The sequence below is a fragment of the Vulpes lagopus genome, chromosome 12 (assembly GCF_018345385.1).
Source record: "Vulpes lagopus strain Blue_001 chromosome 12, ASM1834538v1, whole genome shotgun sequence".
NCBI classification, from domain to species: Eukaryota; Metazoa; Chordata; class Mammalia; order Carnivora; family Canidae; genus Vulpes; species Vulpes lagopus.
In genome coordinates this window covers 34,927,447-34,942,603 of record NC_054835.1, presented here as the reverse complement: position 1 = coordinate 34,942,603, position 15,157 = coordinate 34,927,447, and the positions used below count along the sequence as shown (strand labels likewise).

General features: G+C 57.7%; 1 protein-coding gene across 23 annotated transcripts in view; it reads left to right on the top strand.

Moving 5' to 3' along the window:
• Window positions 1–15,157, top strand: part of CACNA1G (calcium voltage-gated channel subunit alpha1 G) — a 62,784-nt gene that overhangs the window by 32,880 nt on the left and 14,747 nt on the right. For 3 of the 23 annotated variants that reach the window (XM_041724208.1, XM_041724199.1, XM_041724194.1), the window contains exons 14-26: window positions 753–821; window positions 2,341–2,425; window positions 2,511–2,704; window positions 3,564–3,995; window positions 5,097–5,197; window positions 5,387–5,510; window positions 7,549–7,617; window positions 7,755–7,939; window positions 8,799–8,925; window positions 10,488–10,613; window positions 11,216–11,305; window positions 11,884–12,076; window positions 13,947–14,000. In XM_041724208.1, coding sequence (XP_041580142.1) covers window positions 753–821; window positions 2,341–2,425; window positions 2,511–2,704; window positions 3,564–3,995; window positions 5,097–5,197; window positions 5,387–5,510; window positions 7,549–7,617; window positions 7,755–7,939; window positions 8,799–8,925; window positions 10,488–10,613; window positions 11,216–11,305; window positions 11,884–12,076; window positions 13,947–14,000 — 1,849 coding nt within the window. Of the gene's footprint in view, window positions 1–752; window positions 822–2,340; window positions 2,426–2,507; window positions 2,705–3,563; window positions 3,996–5,096; window positions 5,198–5,386; window positions 5,511–7,548; window positions 7,618–7,754; window positions 7,940–8,798; window positions 8,926–10,487; window positions 10,614–11,215; window positions 11,306–11,883; window positions 12,098–13,946; window positions 14,001–15,157 lie in introns of all 23 variants that reach the window. The other 20 variants (XM_041724211.1, XM_041724201.1, XM_041724196.1 and 17 more) reach the window with 11 other exon arrangements.

Genomic DNA, 15,157 nt, shown 5'->3' with positions numbered 1-15,157 from the left:
AGGCGGCAAGCCCTGTGTGAGGCCATTAATTGATATTAAACAACATCATAGCTGTCATCCCAGTGTTACTTGTCATATCCCATCCCAGTCGGAGCAGCTGGCCCTGGTCTGTTTTGGAGGGACCAGGCCAAGTGGGTGGGCCTGGGGAGGCCTGTTCCAGCTCCCGGCCTTCAGCCTCCTCCCAGCTTTTGGCTCCATCCTGTCCTCCTTCCCACCTTCCCTATCCACTCCCCTCAAGCCCCCTGCCAGTGCTGGAAGGTGAAAGGTGAGCTGAAGACTGAGGTGCAAGGCCCAGATGGACCCCTACTCTCTGCATGCCTTGGGGTAGTGCTCTTAGCTTCTCCAAACCTCAGGTACCTCTTCTCAGATGGCACCGGTGCTTCCTTCCCAGCTTGCGAGAGGCGAGCCGGTATTAATAAAGCAGTTTCGGGAGGGCTGGCACTCCTGCAGTGAATGGTAGCTGTGTTCTAGGATTATTGGGGGGTTCAGTCTCCTCCCCTGCCCTTTTGCCCATCTTCATGGCCTCTGCCCTCCACCCTTCAGATTCATTCTGGCCTGAGGGCCTGTGGTTGAATTCTGGAAGGCCGTTATGTTCCCTTTCTCCTGTGCCCCTCCCCCCAGTGTCTCGTCCCTCTCCCACCCCTGCCCGGTTTGCACTATCCTTTTCTTCATCCTCTTTCGACACTGCTGATGTCTGAAAGCCCGAGCGCCTGTGACCAGCGCCCGTCCCCTGCCTCCCCGTCTCCCTGTAGGAAATCAGCAAACGGGAAGATGCGAGTGGACAGTTAAGCTGTATTCAGCTGCCTGTCGACTCCCAGGGGGTAGGTACGCAATCATGAGTCGGCATGCCTCCCCTCTCCGTGCCCTGTGTCCCCTCCACCCTGCCTCTGCGTCTCTGTGCTCGTGTTCACGCTCAGCTGCTGTGCAACTGTGGTAGCTGTGGTGGTCATTGGTGTTGTGAGGTTTGCTTCGATTTTAAGTCCCTTCCCCACCCCCCCACCCAGGACATTGAGAGGAAGAGCCTCCTCACCTCTGGGCCCATCAGCCTGCAAAGGGCACAGTTCCTGTCCCCCGCTGGACCGGTGGAGGGGCGGGAGAAGGAAGGGACTTAGAATCCTCTGTGTGCACGTATGTGGGACACCGCGTGTGCGTGTCTACACTGAGGTCCCTGAGGAGTCCGAGTCATCAGGCTTCAGTGGACTCAGGTTCCGTGGCCGCAGACCGTGCTCCACCATCTCTCTCCCCTCCCCCTTGCCCTGAGCCCCTATTGGAGACCCCACAAGCTGCCTCAGCTCAGGACAAGTCTTTGGAGGATGTGAGGGTGGAGATGCCTCTTGCCAGAATGTACCAGACTTTTAGTCCACTTCCAAGTCTCTGGCCCCTTGACCACCTGGGAGGTCCAGCAGGTATCCGGGGCAGGGGGTAGGGGCACGTTCCTCCTCTGGCTCCCAAGCCAGAGCCTGTGCTCTGCCGTTCCCTACACTGGCACTGGAATTTCGGGCCGAAGCCAGGATTCCTGCGGGACCCCACGGTGCTGTGCATCCCGAGCAGCCCCCTGGAGATCCTGCGAGATAATTAAAGGCCTCGTTAGGGATGTAAACTGAGTTAATGAAAATGATCCCCTGAGATGCCAATTACGCAATATTTATGTCCTTATCAAAAGTAGCAATCAAGTATTTCTTAATAACTTCTTAAGGAGAAGTGTGTAATTACTGAGGAACCTACTGACCTGCTAAGAAGGAAAAAGTACCCCTGAGACAGGGACAGAGGTACAAATGGGGACAGGGGAAGGGGCGGGGTCTTGGGGAAGACGAGAGGAAGAAGCAAAGGGCCTGAAATGTCCTCCTTGGGCTGAGCTGCTCTGTCTGGGGTCTTTCAATCACCTTCTGGGGCCCTCAGGTCTGAGGCTCGGGGGAGGGCAGCCATGGAAGGAAAGCGGAGGGTACAAGTGGCCTTTGGAATTCAGGCTATAGTGACCATTTCACTTAGGTCCCCAGCTCCCTCTGGCCTATGCCACCCACCTGCCCAGCTCACTCTCCCTTCTCCCCTCAGCCCTTCCTGGAGCCAGTCCCAGCCAGGCTGGTTGTGACGTGGGCTCTGGGGTTAGCTGTGGCCTTCTCTGAGGTGTGGCTGGTGGGAGTCAGAGGTGTTGGGGGCCCTGGGAGGGCTCTGGGCCCCACGCCTGGGTGGTCTGGCCTGCGCCAGTGCATGCCTCGTGCCGTAGTTGCTGGTTCCCATAGCCTCTATGTGGTGTGTGCGTGTGGAGACAGGGAAACCTCCATCCATCCCACTAACCCCTGTGCGGTGGGGTCCCTGATGGCCTTTGCTCCCCCACCCTAGGGAGATGCCACCAAGTCCGAATCGGAGCCAGATTTCTTCTCACCCAGCCTGGAGGGCAATGGGGACAGGAAGAAGCGCTTGGCCTGTGAGTATCTATCCTGGGGGTGCGGCTCCTGTCCCTGGCCCAGCCTCTAGTAGACTCGGGGTCTCTCCCTCTCTCCCCCCAGCAGTGGTGTCCCTGGGAGAGCACCCAGAGCTGCGGAGGAACCTGCTGCCACCTCTTATCATCCACACGGCGGCCACACCCATGTCGCTCCCCAAGAGTTCCAGCACTGGCCTGGCCGAGGTGCTGGGCCCCGCCTCCCGCCGCACCAGCAGCAGCGGGTCTGCTGAGCCAGGGGCGGCCCATGAGATGAAGTCACCGGTATGGGGTGCATGTGGGTGCCGGACAGTGGGAGATGTACAGATGTCAGGAGGGAAGAGAGGATGGAAGTGGACAAGCCCAAGGAGACAGCCGCTGAGCCATAGCCTGGACAAGCCCCTGGGCAATCAGCAGGGCTAGTAGCACAGCCAGGTGGAGAGCCCTGGGCTTGGGGGCAGAAGCCGTGTTCTAATCCTACTCCAAGGTTTCTAAACTCAGTGGCCTTGTGTGAAACTCAGCCTCTGCGTTGCATATTGGAAGGGAGGGGGCCCTTATCTTCTTAATACTTCATCTTAATAATAGCAAACCCCATGCAGTTAGTGATACTGTACGAGGCACTATTCTAGAAACACTGCTCAGAAATGTTCTAATGCATTGAATCCTCATCACAGCCCTGTGATGGGGATAAGGTAGGCATCCCCTGTGATGGGGATAAGGTGGGTATCATCCTTATCCCCATTTTAGAGATGGGGTCCTGAGTCTTAGATTGCCAAACTGATTTGTGGGAGGCTCTTCAGTGAGCAGGTGACAGAGCCAGCAGTTTAATCCAGGAGCCAACATCAGGGCCCATGCTCCTGCCATCATCTTATACAGCTAGTCAACTAAAGGAGGAATAGGTACTAGTGTCATGTCTCTTATACAGACAAGGAACTGAGGCACAGAGAGGTTTAGTAACTTGCCCAGGGTCATACAGCTGGTTGGAGTAAGTGATCTGAACCCAGGTGTCTGGTCCAGGGCTCCTGCTCACACTTTCATACCTGATGTGATGCTGGGGAGCCTCACAGGAGACAGGGTGCATGTGAGGGGGTGCAGGACTGTGCGGTATCAGTTGCGACCACCCTCTTCTTGGCTTGCCCCCCAGCCGAGCGCCCGCAGCACTCCGCACAGCCCCTGGAGTGCAGCAAGCAGCTGGACCAGCAGGCGCTCCAGCCGGAACAGCCTGGGCCGAGCCCCCAGCCTGAAGCGGAGGAGCCCGAGTGGGGAACGGCGGTCCCTGTTGTCTGGCGAGGGTCAGGAGAGCCAGGATGAGGAGGAGAGCTCTGAAGAGGAGCGAGCCAGCCCAGCGGGCAGCGACCGGCGCCGTGGAGGCTCCCTGGAGCGGGAGGCCAAGAGCTCCTTCGACCTGCCGGACACGCTGCAAGTGCCCGGACTGCACCGTACGGCCAGTGGCCGCAGCTCAGCCTCTGAGCACCAGGACTGCAACGGCAAGTCGGCCTCGGGGCGCCTGGCCCGGGCCCTGCGGCCCGACGACCCCCCACTGGATGGGGATGATGGCGATGACGAGGGCAACCTGGTGAGGCTCCTGCGGGCACAGTGACCTCTCACCCCTGACCCCGAGCGAGCCGAGCTGTGCCTGACCTGGCACCGGGCTGGACAACCCCTTCCCAGTTCTGTGGGGTTCAGGGAGTTGCCATCATGCCCCAGGGATCTCAAGGGGGTGCCAGCCCTGTAGCTGAGCTCCAAATGGCCTTTCCTCCTGATGCCCGTCCCCTGAGCCCCAGATCCTCGTCATCCGTGGGGCGGCAGGGCTGCGGCTCTGCGGTCCTTAGTGGATATGGATGGTTTCGGGCAGATGTGTATGAATCTTTCATGGGCCTCCCCCTATGACTCAGAAATACCCATCACTCATCTCTCCAAACTGATCCCCTCCCCTGTCCCCCTCTGTCATCTTGACCTCATTACAAGCCTTGATCACACCCGCCATTACCCAGTCACCCCTCCCCCGGGCTCCGCACACCACCCCCTTTAGCCCTGGCGGTTGGTCACAGGGACCTAGGTCCCTGGGGTTAGCATGTGAGGAGAAAGGGCCAGGGTCCCCTGGTTCTGGGTGTCTTGGAACTGTGATGGGGACAATGTTTGATAATTGATATGGCTTCCAAGCCCAGTCAGGAGGGTGGGAGGGACTGGGCAGGAGACAGAGAGGTAAGAGCAGAGAGCCTGGGGCGCCTGGGTGGCTCAGCCAGTTAAGCATCTTGCCTTTGGCTCAGGTCATGATCCTTGGGTTCTGGTATCAAGTCCCCACATCAGGCTCCCTGCTCAGCAGAGAGCTTGCTTCTCCCCCCTCTCTCTGCTCTCTCTTTCTCTCTCACTTGTGCACTCTCTCTCAAATAAATAAAATCTAAAAAAAAAAAAAAAAAAAAAAAAAAGCTGAGAGCATGGAAGATGGGGTGCAGGGGAAGAGGGAGGAGATGAACAAAGTGAGGGATACTTGGGGCAGGAGGGAGCATAGGGGGAGATGAGGGTCTCAGGAATAAAGAGAAGCCTGGCAGAGGGCTGAGCCAAGTGGAAGGGGCTGGACAGGCTGTGAGGACCATGGAGCTGCTGACGAGGGGCAGGCAGGTTCAGGGAACTGAGGGACCTGGCCCTGCACACCAGTCCTGTGATGTTTCTACAGAGCAGAGGGGAGCGGATAAGAGTGTGGATCCGAGCCCGGCTGCCTGCCTGCTGCCGCGAGCGTGATTCCTGGTCCGCGTACATCTTCCCTCCTCAGTCCAGGTGAGCAGGGGTCCCTGACCTCGCCTCCATGACACCATCCCGGGGATGCTACAAGTGTCCCCTGGCGTAGGGGCATGTGAGAGAGGGGCCCCAGGCGGCAAGGGCCCAGGAGGGGTAGGGGCTACGGGGCCGGGACTCTCACTATGGCCCTGCTTGCCTCCTGCCCAGCCTTTGCTTGTCTTCGAGCAGGTTCCGCCTCTTATGTCACCGAATCATCACCCACAAGATGTTTGACCATGTGGTCCTTGTCATCATCTTCCTCAACTGCATCACCATCGCCATGGAGCGTCCCAAGATCGACCCCCACAGTGCTGTGAGTCACCAAAGACTAAACTCGGTGGCTGTTGAGTGCCTGCTCAGTGCCAGCCCCCTCCTGGGTTAGCACTCATAGGGCCAGCAAGCCAGGCGAGGAGGCCCAGAGAGACATGGAGGGAGGGAACCAGGAACTTCCTTTAGGCCTCCCTGGCACCTGGCACCCTGAGCTGCCTCCTGTGACCCTCCCCAGCCTCTGCCTCCATTTCCCTTCTGTGATATAGCAGCCCAGCAAAGCCCAGCTGGGGGAGTGGGCCCTGCTCCTTACCTGGGTAAAAAGTGAGCCCTGTTGCATCCCAGCTATTTGCAGACAGCACATTCTTAGGAGCCTAAGACCTGTGGGGCCCAGGTGTGTTTTCGTGAGTGTTGGGGTGATACGAATAGCAAGAGTGGCCCCAGCTGGGCTAAGTGGTATTGCTTCCCCTGCTCCCTGCAAAGGGTCTGGGTTTTGCCCATGACCTCTGCGCTGATGGAGGAGATGCCCTGCCCAGTCTACACCACGGACAATGTAGAGTGGGGGAGAAGGAGCTGCCCTTTGCTCCTCTTGGTTCTGCTGGGTCACAGACAAGTAGGTTTTTAGGGGCGTGAGTGGGGACATTGGTCACTTCTGTTTGGTTGTGAACCTGTTAGTCTGTCTTAGAAGGAGAGGAAGAGCCAGAGGCCTGAGTATCTGGACATGCTCCCCAGGGTCCAACCTCTTTGAAATGGACCCAACTGGTTTTGGCAGCTGTCTCTCCCAAGCCGGGTACCATAGTTCCTACCCCAGGCAATGTTTGCCCCATATAGCATCTTGCCTCACTTGCCTGGAATGGCCCCCTACCCCTCCTTGCTGCCCCCACACTGCTGTTCAGGTTTCAGTGCTCCTAGATTTCTATTCTTCAGTAGAGTGGGCTCCAGCCAGGCCAGGGTGAGGGGATGGAGTGACTCTTTTGAATGGAAGGCCAGCCTGGGAATAGGTGGGTGAGGGGATCCCCACCTCCAGGGCTTGTGTGGGGTAGAGGAAGGGTGGCTGGTCACATTGCCTCCCCACCCTGTGTCTGCCATCTGCCTGAGGCCTTGCCTCAGGGCCCCACCACTGTCACCATATCTTTTCCCCAGTCTTTCCCTCAGTTCCTCACTTTTTTTAAAAAGATTTTTTAAAAATTTATTTATTCATGAGAGACACAAAGAGAGAGAGAGAGAGAGAGAGGCAGAGACACAGGCAGAGGGAGAAGCAGGCTCCATGCAGGGAGCCCGACATGGGACTCGATCCCGGGCCTCCCAGATCACACCCTGGGCCAAAGGCAGGCGCTAAACCACTGAGCCACCCATGTGCCTGCTTCTCTCTCTCCCTTCCTCTGTTTCTCTCTCTGACACACTCTGTCTGTTACCTCTCCAGACCTCTCCACCTGCTCTCTTGGCCACCGAGGGATGGGCCCAGTCTACAGACATCAGGGGACTGGGTCACCTCCTTTCCTGCCCCGCCCCAACCCATAACTATGGTGCCAGGGGATGCAGAGCCTGGACTCAGGCTCGTCGTGTGCCCTGTGGCTGCATTTCTGGGCCACACAGCAGGACAGCAAGTGTTGGCAGAAGGGCAGAGAGTAGGATGAGGGGGATCAGGGATCAAGGTAAACCCTGCTCCAGTTTCGAGAAGGGAATCAGGAGAGGGCCTGAGATATGGGACTCAGATGACAGCACTGTTGGGGGAACGTTTCTCCTTCCAGGCCATGCGGGGGGCGGGAGGCAGTTCTTTCAGGAGCAAGGGTGAGACTGTCCACAGATCTGCAAGTGAGTCAGGGGGCCTGGGCACTGGCTGTGTGTTTGTGTGTGTGTGTGTGTGTGTGTGTGTGTGTGTGTGTGTGTGAGAGAGAGAGAGAGAGAGAGAAAGAGAGGAAGAAAGAGGTCTGAGGAGAGGAGATTGTCTGCCTTTTTGGGGAAGGTGGGGGTCATTTTGCTGAGTCAAATGTTGGAGGTGGTTTCTAGCTTCTGTGTGCAGAGCAGCCCTGGCCCATGAAAGGGGGTCCTAGTGGGTGATACCTGCCTGCCGTCTCTTGCAGGAGCGCATCTTCCTGACCCTCTCCAATTACATCTTTACCGCAGTCTTTCTGGCAGAGATGACCGTGAAGGTGATGGGGGGGTCGGTGTTGCTTTGGGGCTCTCTGGTTCCTGGAGGGTGGTGGCTGGAGAGATTGACCCCTGTTGGAAGACAGGGCTGGGGACCGCAGGGAGGCAGCGGTGACAGTGATGCAGTGGGCGTCCCCAGGTGGTAGCGCTGGGCTGGTGCTTCGGGGAGCAGGCGTACCTGCGTAGCAGCTGGAACGTTCTCGACGGGCTGCTGGTGCTCATCTCCATCATCGACATCCTGGTGTCCATGGTCTCCGACAGCGGCACCAAGATCCTGGGCATGTTGAGGGTGCTGCGGCTGCTACGGACCCTGCGCCCACTCAGGTGTGCCCCAGCTGAGTGTCATCCTCAGAGGCGCCCCCAACAAGCCCACAGTGGAGTGCAAGCCCCACGAGCCCCTGTGTCCTGCCTGTGACCCCCACAGGGAACCCTGGCATCACTTGGCTTAAACCATGGCCCCAGAATTTCCCTCCTTGGGCACATCCCCTCCACCACATGCCCCTGACCTTGGGCAGGCCACCACATAAGAGGGCACAGGCAGGGCCCCCATATTCTTCAGTGGGAGCTCTCCCTTGAGTGGTACTGTTCGGGGTGACAGTCCTCCCTGATGAGATAACAGACTCCTTTCCCCATCTTTGCACACCTCTTAGGGACCACCCACCGGGTAACATTCCTAGCAGGGAATCTACTCTCTCAGGGGACCCTCCCTCAATCACCCCTCACTCCTCCCTACTCATGTCACAGATGACAATACTGACTAGTGACACCTCCCTGGCTGGGGGGCCTGGTGTCACCTCCTGCCTCCTTCCTTTCCTTGCCTGCACCCTATATGTCCCCTCCAAGTTGACCTCCCTGTCCCCACAACACATTGCATCCCAGGGTTCTACTTCCCTTGAGTGGAGTCCTCACCCTAGCTCTATCAGGTCATAGTTTGACATCTGGGAGGAGAGGGGAAGGTGGGGGAGGTGGGAGTGTCTGCATCCTGTTTTGAAAGATTAGGGGTCACAATCCCCATGTCAGTCAGTGATCCCGTGTAAGAAGTGCTCTGCACGTGGAGCCCAGAAAGCCAGAGTCCCAGGGTGGGGACCAGAGAACCAGATTGGGGGCCAGGGCCAGCAGGGCAAAGAACAAGGGAGCTTCTGAGCTGAGGTGCCCCCTCTTGTTCTGCTCCCTCCCTCCCTAGGGTCATTAGCCGAGCCCAGGGGCTGAAGCTGGTAGTGGAAACGCTGATGTCCTCACTGAAGCCCATCGGCAACATCGTGGTCATCTGTTGTGCCTTCTTCATCATATTTGGCATCCTGGGGGTGCAGGTTTGTGGGGATCTGGGGGCCCCCGTGTTGGTGGAAACCCGGGGAGTGGCCTCCCTCTTGGCCCTTAGCTACTGAGGCTTGAGCTGCTGCGGCTGTAGTTTTTATTCCAGAAAGGAATAAACAGGGACACCTCCCTCGAGGCCCTAGGCCTCAGGCCCTTTTGCCTCCTGGGCGTTTTGCAGAAAGCTAGGAGCCTAGAAGAGGTCCCCAAAGGGGCCGAGGGCCTCTGAGAGGCTGCTGGCCTGCGGCAGCTGCAGACTGCTGTTCCCGCCTGCTCACACCCTGCACTCTGGAGTGCAGACGCTGCCCTGGCCCAGGCTGCCCCGGAATCCCCTCCCCTCCTTCCCTGCCTGAGCTGAGTGGGCCCCAGGCCAGGCCGGGGGATCCAAGGCCCAGACAGCTGGGCCAGGTTAGCGGCGGCGAGCTGGCAGGCAGGAGGGTGCAGACCCCAGACGAGGCAGGAAGTGGGGGCTGCTCAGGAAACTGGGCCTCTGGCCCAGGGAAGAAAAAAGATCAGGAGCTGCCTGCAGGATTTAGCAGGCGCCCCCAGGAGCCGGGGAGCCCCTTCAGCCCAGCCTTCCAGAACCCTCTGGCTCCAGCTGTTTCAGCTTCAGAGTAGACAGCCGGCTGTCTGGGCAGCAGCAACAGGGGAACTCCTGGGTGGCTACTGCCCCTCCCGCGTCCCTTGGCTTCCTGGAGTGTCCTCTTTGCCCTGGGGAGAGGGCTGTTCCCAGTTTCCTAGAATTCTCTAGCCCCAGGGACCAGGCTGGGGTACTTTTGCCAAAGCTGTGTGGTGCCTCTTGGCATGCCCAGGGCCCCTTCCCCTTCTCTCACGTCTAGCCAGCTTGGATGAACAGAGGGAACCATTGGGAGCCCAGTCCTGGGCTTTTCCATGGACTTAGGTCCATCCTCAGAGGTTTACCCAGGGCTCCTGGTACTCCTGATCCTCCCACACCTTCCCCATCTATGGTCATAGCCCGGTCTGTTCTGGAATGAGGGTGAGCTTTCTAGTCAGAAATACCTGAGTTCAAGCCCCCTTTCTGCCACCTACTGGTTATTCAACCTTAGTGAGTGAATTTACTCCTGTAAAGTGGAGTTGATAACACCTAGCCTGCCCCCACCATTAAACCAGGACACCTGGCCTCTTCCCCAGAGCGTCTAATACAGTGGGTCTAGCGTGGGCCCGAGAATTTGCATTTCTAGCATGTTCCCAGATGATGCCAATGCTCCTGGTCTAGGGACCACACTTGGAGAACCAGTAGCCTTACCCTTGGTTGAAAATCAGTGGCCATTCCCCTCCCTCTGTCCTTCCCCAGCACCTGCCCTGCTGACCTTTCCTCCTTCCCTAGGGTCCCTGCTCCCGGGAGCCCAGAGGAAGGAGTATTTGCAGGGGTGGTACCTGTTAGCGTTCCCCTGACTGGACGGCGCACCCTGTTCTCACCCAGAGGTGTGCCTGGAGATCTTAGGCCCCAGGGTTTGTGTGGGAGTGGTGGGGCTGACGAGTTCAGGGCTCCCTGCGGCCGCAGCTCACTTGCTCCATCTCTGCACACGTGTGTGTCTAGCTCTTCAAAGGGAAGTTCTTCGTGTGCCAGGGCGAGGACACCAGGAACATCACCAACAAGTCTGACTGCGCCGAGGCCAGTTACCGGTGGGTCCGGCACAAGTACAATTTTGACAACCTTGGCCAGGTGAGCTCCATGCTCCCAGGTGGGGGTGGGGCTGGCGGCAGCAAGAGTCTGGAGAGGACACGAGTCCCTGCATGATGATGCATGCAGGGCAGCTCACTTGCCAGGGCCTCAGCTTCGTCAACGGTGAATGGGCCATCCTGGCATTTCTGTGGAGGGTCGTGTCAGGGCACAATGAGATGATGTATGTGTCTGCTTAGTGAGGGACGGGGCACATGTATCTTGTCGAGGCAGCACCTTCTCTTCCTCCATATCTGCCAACGCAGAGCAATGTAGAACATGACATCGTTCACTTGCTTTTGCTAGTTTGTTTCCCAGACCCAGAGTGGTTTTGCTCTCTGGATTTCCAGGGCTCGAGTGTTCCTTGCTCCGCTTGGCCAGGGTCAGAGGGCTTGATCGTCTTCCATGGCTCCTCTGGCTTCACACCAGCCACAGAGCCCTGGGGCAGAGAGCTCTTGTAAGGGCCTGGAGTGTGACTCAGCCCTGAGCTCTGAAAGGCTAGGGTCCCCTGAGCTGCTGTCAGGAGGTGCTTTGGGGACAGGTGGTGGGTGCTTTGGCCACACATCCTAGGTTTCAGATGGTTTCTCCTCCTCCCCTCTCCCAAGGCCTTGATGTCCCTGTTCGTACTGGCCTCCAAGGACGGCTGGGTAGACATCATGTATGACGGGCTGGACGCCGTGGGTGTGGACCAACAGGTAGGGCCGGGGTGGGCACGATCCACCTTTGGACTTAGGTCTCTCTAGGCATAACAGGGTACAGGCACTGGACAGGGAGAGGGTGGGGCTAGCTGCAAAATGCCATCAAAGAGGCATCACCCCGTATAGCAGAGGCTTTGACTTGTAGCCTGAGAGCCAAATCCCGGTGTGTTTTATTGGATTGCCACATGTTTACACTTTTTTGAGTAGTGGCAAACATTTAAAAAAATTGGTGGATTGCATGTGATAATCCAGAACTGGGCCTGCTCAGGATTAGTCAAAGGATCTGGGAACATAGGGCTTGCATTCCTTCAGGGCAGGGGTTACTGGAACAAGGAAGCAGCTGCCCCTTTGGGAGACAATACCTACTCTCCACTTTGCCACAGTTGCTACCCCTCCCTACTGCCTAACACCAAACCCACATTCCTCATTTATATCACCCGCTGGGGCCCTGTAGCTGACTAAGTCTGCAGACCATGTCGGAGGGAACCAGGCTGTGGGGCAGCACCTGAGACAGTTGGGTCTTCTGCCTCTTCGGGCTGATGCCTCCTCCCCTTGTCCTTCCTGGTCCCCACCAGCCCATCATGAACCACAACCCCTGGATGCTGCTGTACTTCATCTCGTTCCTGCTCATTGTGGCCTTCTTTGTCCTGAACATGTTTGTGGGTGTGGTGGTGGAGAACTTTCACAAGTGTCGGCAGCACCAGGAGGAGGAGGAGGCCCGGCGGCGAGAGGAGAAACGTCTGCGGAGACTGGAAAAAAAGAGAAGGAGTAAGGAGAAGCAGATGGCTGGTCGGTAGTCTTTCCACATCTCTCTGAGTCGTGCTTGACCTTGGCCTTGTGACTGCAGGGGACCAGGGGCTGGGGCTGGGGGCAGGGAGAAGATGCTCCCACCCCCCTCCCCACCTCCTTCCCCTAAAAGCATGTCAGCCTTTAGAGCACGCATGAAGCAGACCAGTTCAGCTCCGTGGGGGAGGGGGGCGACCCCACCCCACGGGGCTCCCCAGGTCTCAGCATCATACTCCTCGGATGATGCCAGGTGGAAGTTGATGCATGACCTCTCCCAGCTGGCCTCTCAGATGAGCTCATGGGATGAGAATCATGCTACTTTGCCACTTGGCGGTGTCCAGAGACCCAGGAACTGGCCCAGGTGCCAGACTCACCTGCCCCCCCAGGATTGGGGAGCAAGGATCTTGAGCCTGTGCCTGCCTAGTGTCCGTAGCTGCTGAGCAAGGGCCTCAGCAGAGTCTACAAATCAACAAGTGGCATGAGAGAACCCCAGACCCAGTCTTTCTCCCTATCTCCAGCAAAAGTCCCTAGCTTCCTGGCTATCTTTTTTTTTTTTTGCCAAGCCGGTGGGGTGTGGGGGGGAAGATCTCTCAGGGAAGGTATGAAGTTATAGGAACTCTAAGCTCAGGACTCTCTGGCCTTAGCCCCCTCACCTGGGATCTCCAACATCTCATGGCCTTGGTTGGGGGAGGCCGCCCCATCCTAACTTCCTCATGCTCATATGCCAGGGGTGGGCCAAGACTAAGGGAAAAGACACAGATTCCAGGAAGGATGCAAGAGGAGGAACAGGTTTTGTATCTCCAGGTGTGTCTGCACCTGTCTCCCTGTCTTCAGGATCCCTGTCTGTCTGTCTGGTACTCAGTACTCTCTGAGACTCTCAATCACTGCCCACGTCTTGCTGAGTACTTCCTGTGTGGGTTTCTCTGAGCCTTTGTGTGTCTGTCTCTGTTTGGTCTACGGGGTTCCCTTCTCTCTACCCTTTCACAAACCGTCTTCTTCACGCCAATAAGATGTGTGCAGTGCTCTGAGTTTTCCCTTTGGTTTGTTGAAATGTGAGTACCAACAAATGGGTTAGGGGCCGCGGTGCCCTTCTTTCCGCTCTGCCCCTGCTCCATCTCCTGCTACCTGTGGGGGGCACCTGGAGCGAGGGGGGGATGGCCGGAGAGGGGTTGGGGTGGACAGAGCCTGTGCTCCCTGTGCCAGGGGATGTGGGGTAGGACCTCAGGATGGATGGCAAGGAGATACTGGCCTCTGGGTAACGGTGGGTGCTGTTCTCCATATCCCACATCCTCAACGCCTGCACCCCAGGCCCTCTGCTCAACTCTGGGGTAGGGGCCCCATCTGGGCTCTCCCTGTGGATGTCTGAAGCTAAGCAGGCGCACTACCCCCAGCAGCCACGCTCCCACCCCTGCTCCATCCGCCCCACCCCTCCTTACAGTCGGCCTTCTCGGCCGGGGCCTCTCCAGATGGAATTCTTTTGGCAGGAGGCACTTGTGGCCCTGCCTGACCAGCTGGCTCCCCTTCTGGGGTCTGGAGCTATCTCAGGTGCTGCCCAGGCCTAGGCACGGGTAGGAGTGGACATCTGTTCTGATGACAGGCTGCCTGCCCCTCCCCAAGCCTCCATCTCCCTGTCCCTGTGACCCTGATGAGCTGGCCCAATTACTCATCTTCCTCAAGTGCCCTGGGCCCTGAGTTTGAGGCTGGACACTCAGGACTAGCCACCCATGCTCAGGGCACCCCACTCAAAGGCAGAGTGAGGGTTGGAGCCGAGGGGGAGCGAGCTGCTTAGAGGGGGGCCCTGCCCAGCCCACCTGGTCCGGCCAGTGACCAATGTCGTGTTTCGTTCTTTTAGATCTAATGCTGGACGATGTAATTGCTTCCGGCAGCTCATCCAGCGCGGCGCCAGGTACTGCGTCTGGGGTTATGGGTTCCAGGGCGAGGCCCGGGGGCAGTCACGCCCTACCTGCCCCCAGGCCCGCCTCATGCGTGCTGGGATGTCCTCTTTGCTCTCCCCTCCTTGGCTCATTGATTCCATCCTCTTGGGGTGAGGGAGTGAGGGTCCCTGGGGCGCCAGGCTCTGTGTCACCCTCTAGGCCTATGCTACGCCAGACGGGAGGTGAGGGCCTTGCAAACCCCTTCCTCCCGCACCTCATGGAGGACCTTCCTTCTCGCACAGGGCTTCCAAGGGCCAAGCTGCCCATCCCCCTGCTGCCTGTTCCCACTCCTCCGTGTCACACCGTTCAATTATTAGAGCTGCAAATCTCTCCCGTCTCCTTTTGTCTGAAGGGGAGACTTTGATCCAAGCAAGTGGGATGAGAGGAGCAGAGAGGAAAAGGATTTGTTTTAAAAATGTAACAATGAATAATTGAACAGGTTCATTAATAGTCAAGTAATCGCGGTGGCCACGTCATCGCTACAAACAGCAGGGCTGGGGATCGAAGGCCTGAGTTAGCCACAAGCTTCTCCCCACAAAAAGCCAAAGATTTGGGGGTGAGTTGGGTCCTTGTCTTTGAGAGCCGTGTCCCTGCAAAGGCTCTGGTCCTGCTCGTCCTCCCCTGGTCCTCTGGCCGCTGCTCCCCCAACACGGCCCCCAGGCAGAGGGTCCGAGGCTCAGGGAGCCTGTGACAGGGCTGTGGGGCCTCATTCCACCCTCCGATGGCTTGGCCAGGTGGTTTCCAATCTGTTCGTCCCCAAGGGCACCCCTTATCATTTCCTCCAGCAGACCCCACATTCTAAGAGCCGGCCTTTGAAGTAATGACTTTGTTTCACTGCTTTTGCTAATCAAAGGCACATCTAATTGCTAACCAGAGCTTCTGAGCTGCAGAAGGTTTCACACAGAATGGTAGCAAAGAAAGACCATTTTGCCATTAAATTAGTCTGTGGGGTCTTAATGTAGGCATGGGTATGATTTCTTTACACTTTTAGAAATATTGAAAAGAACCTCAGGACCCCCACATGGCTGCCTTCTTAGGCTGCAGAGGACTTGGGACTTGAGGCTGGGAACCACTGGGCTGTACCTTTCCCCGCTAATCTGGGCTCCCCCAGAAGCCAGACTCCTTCAGA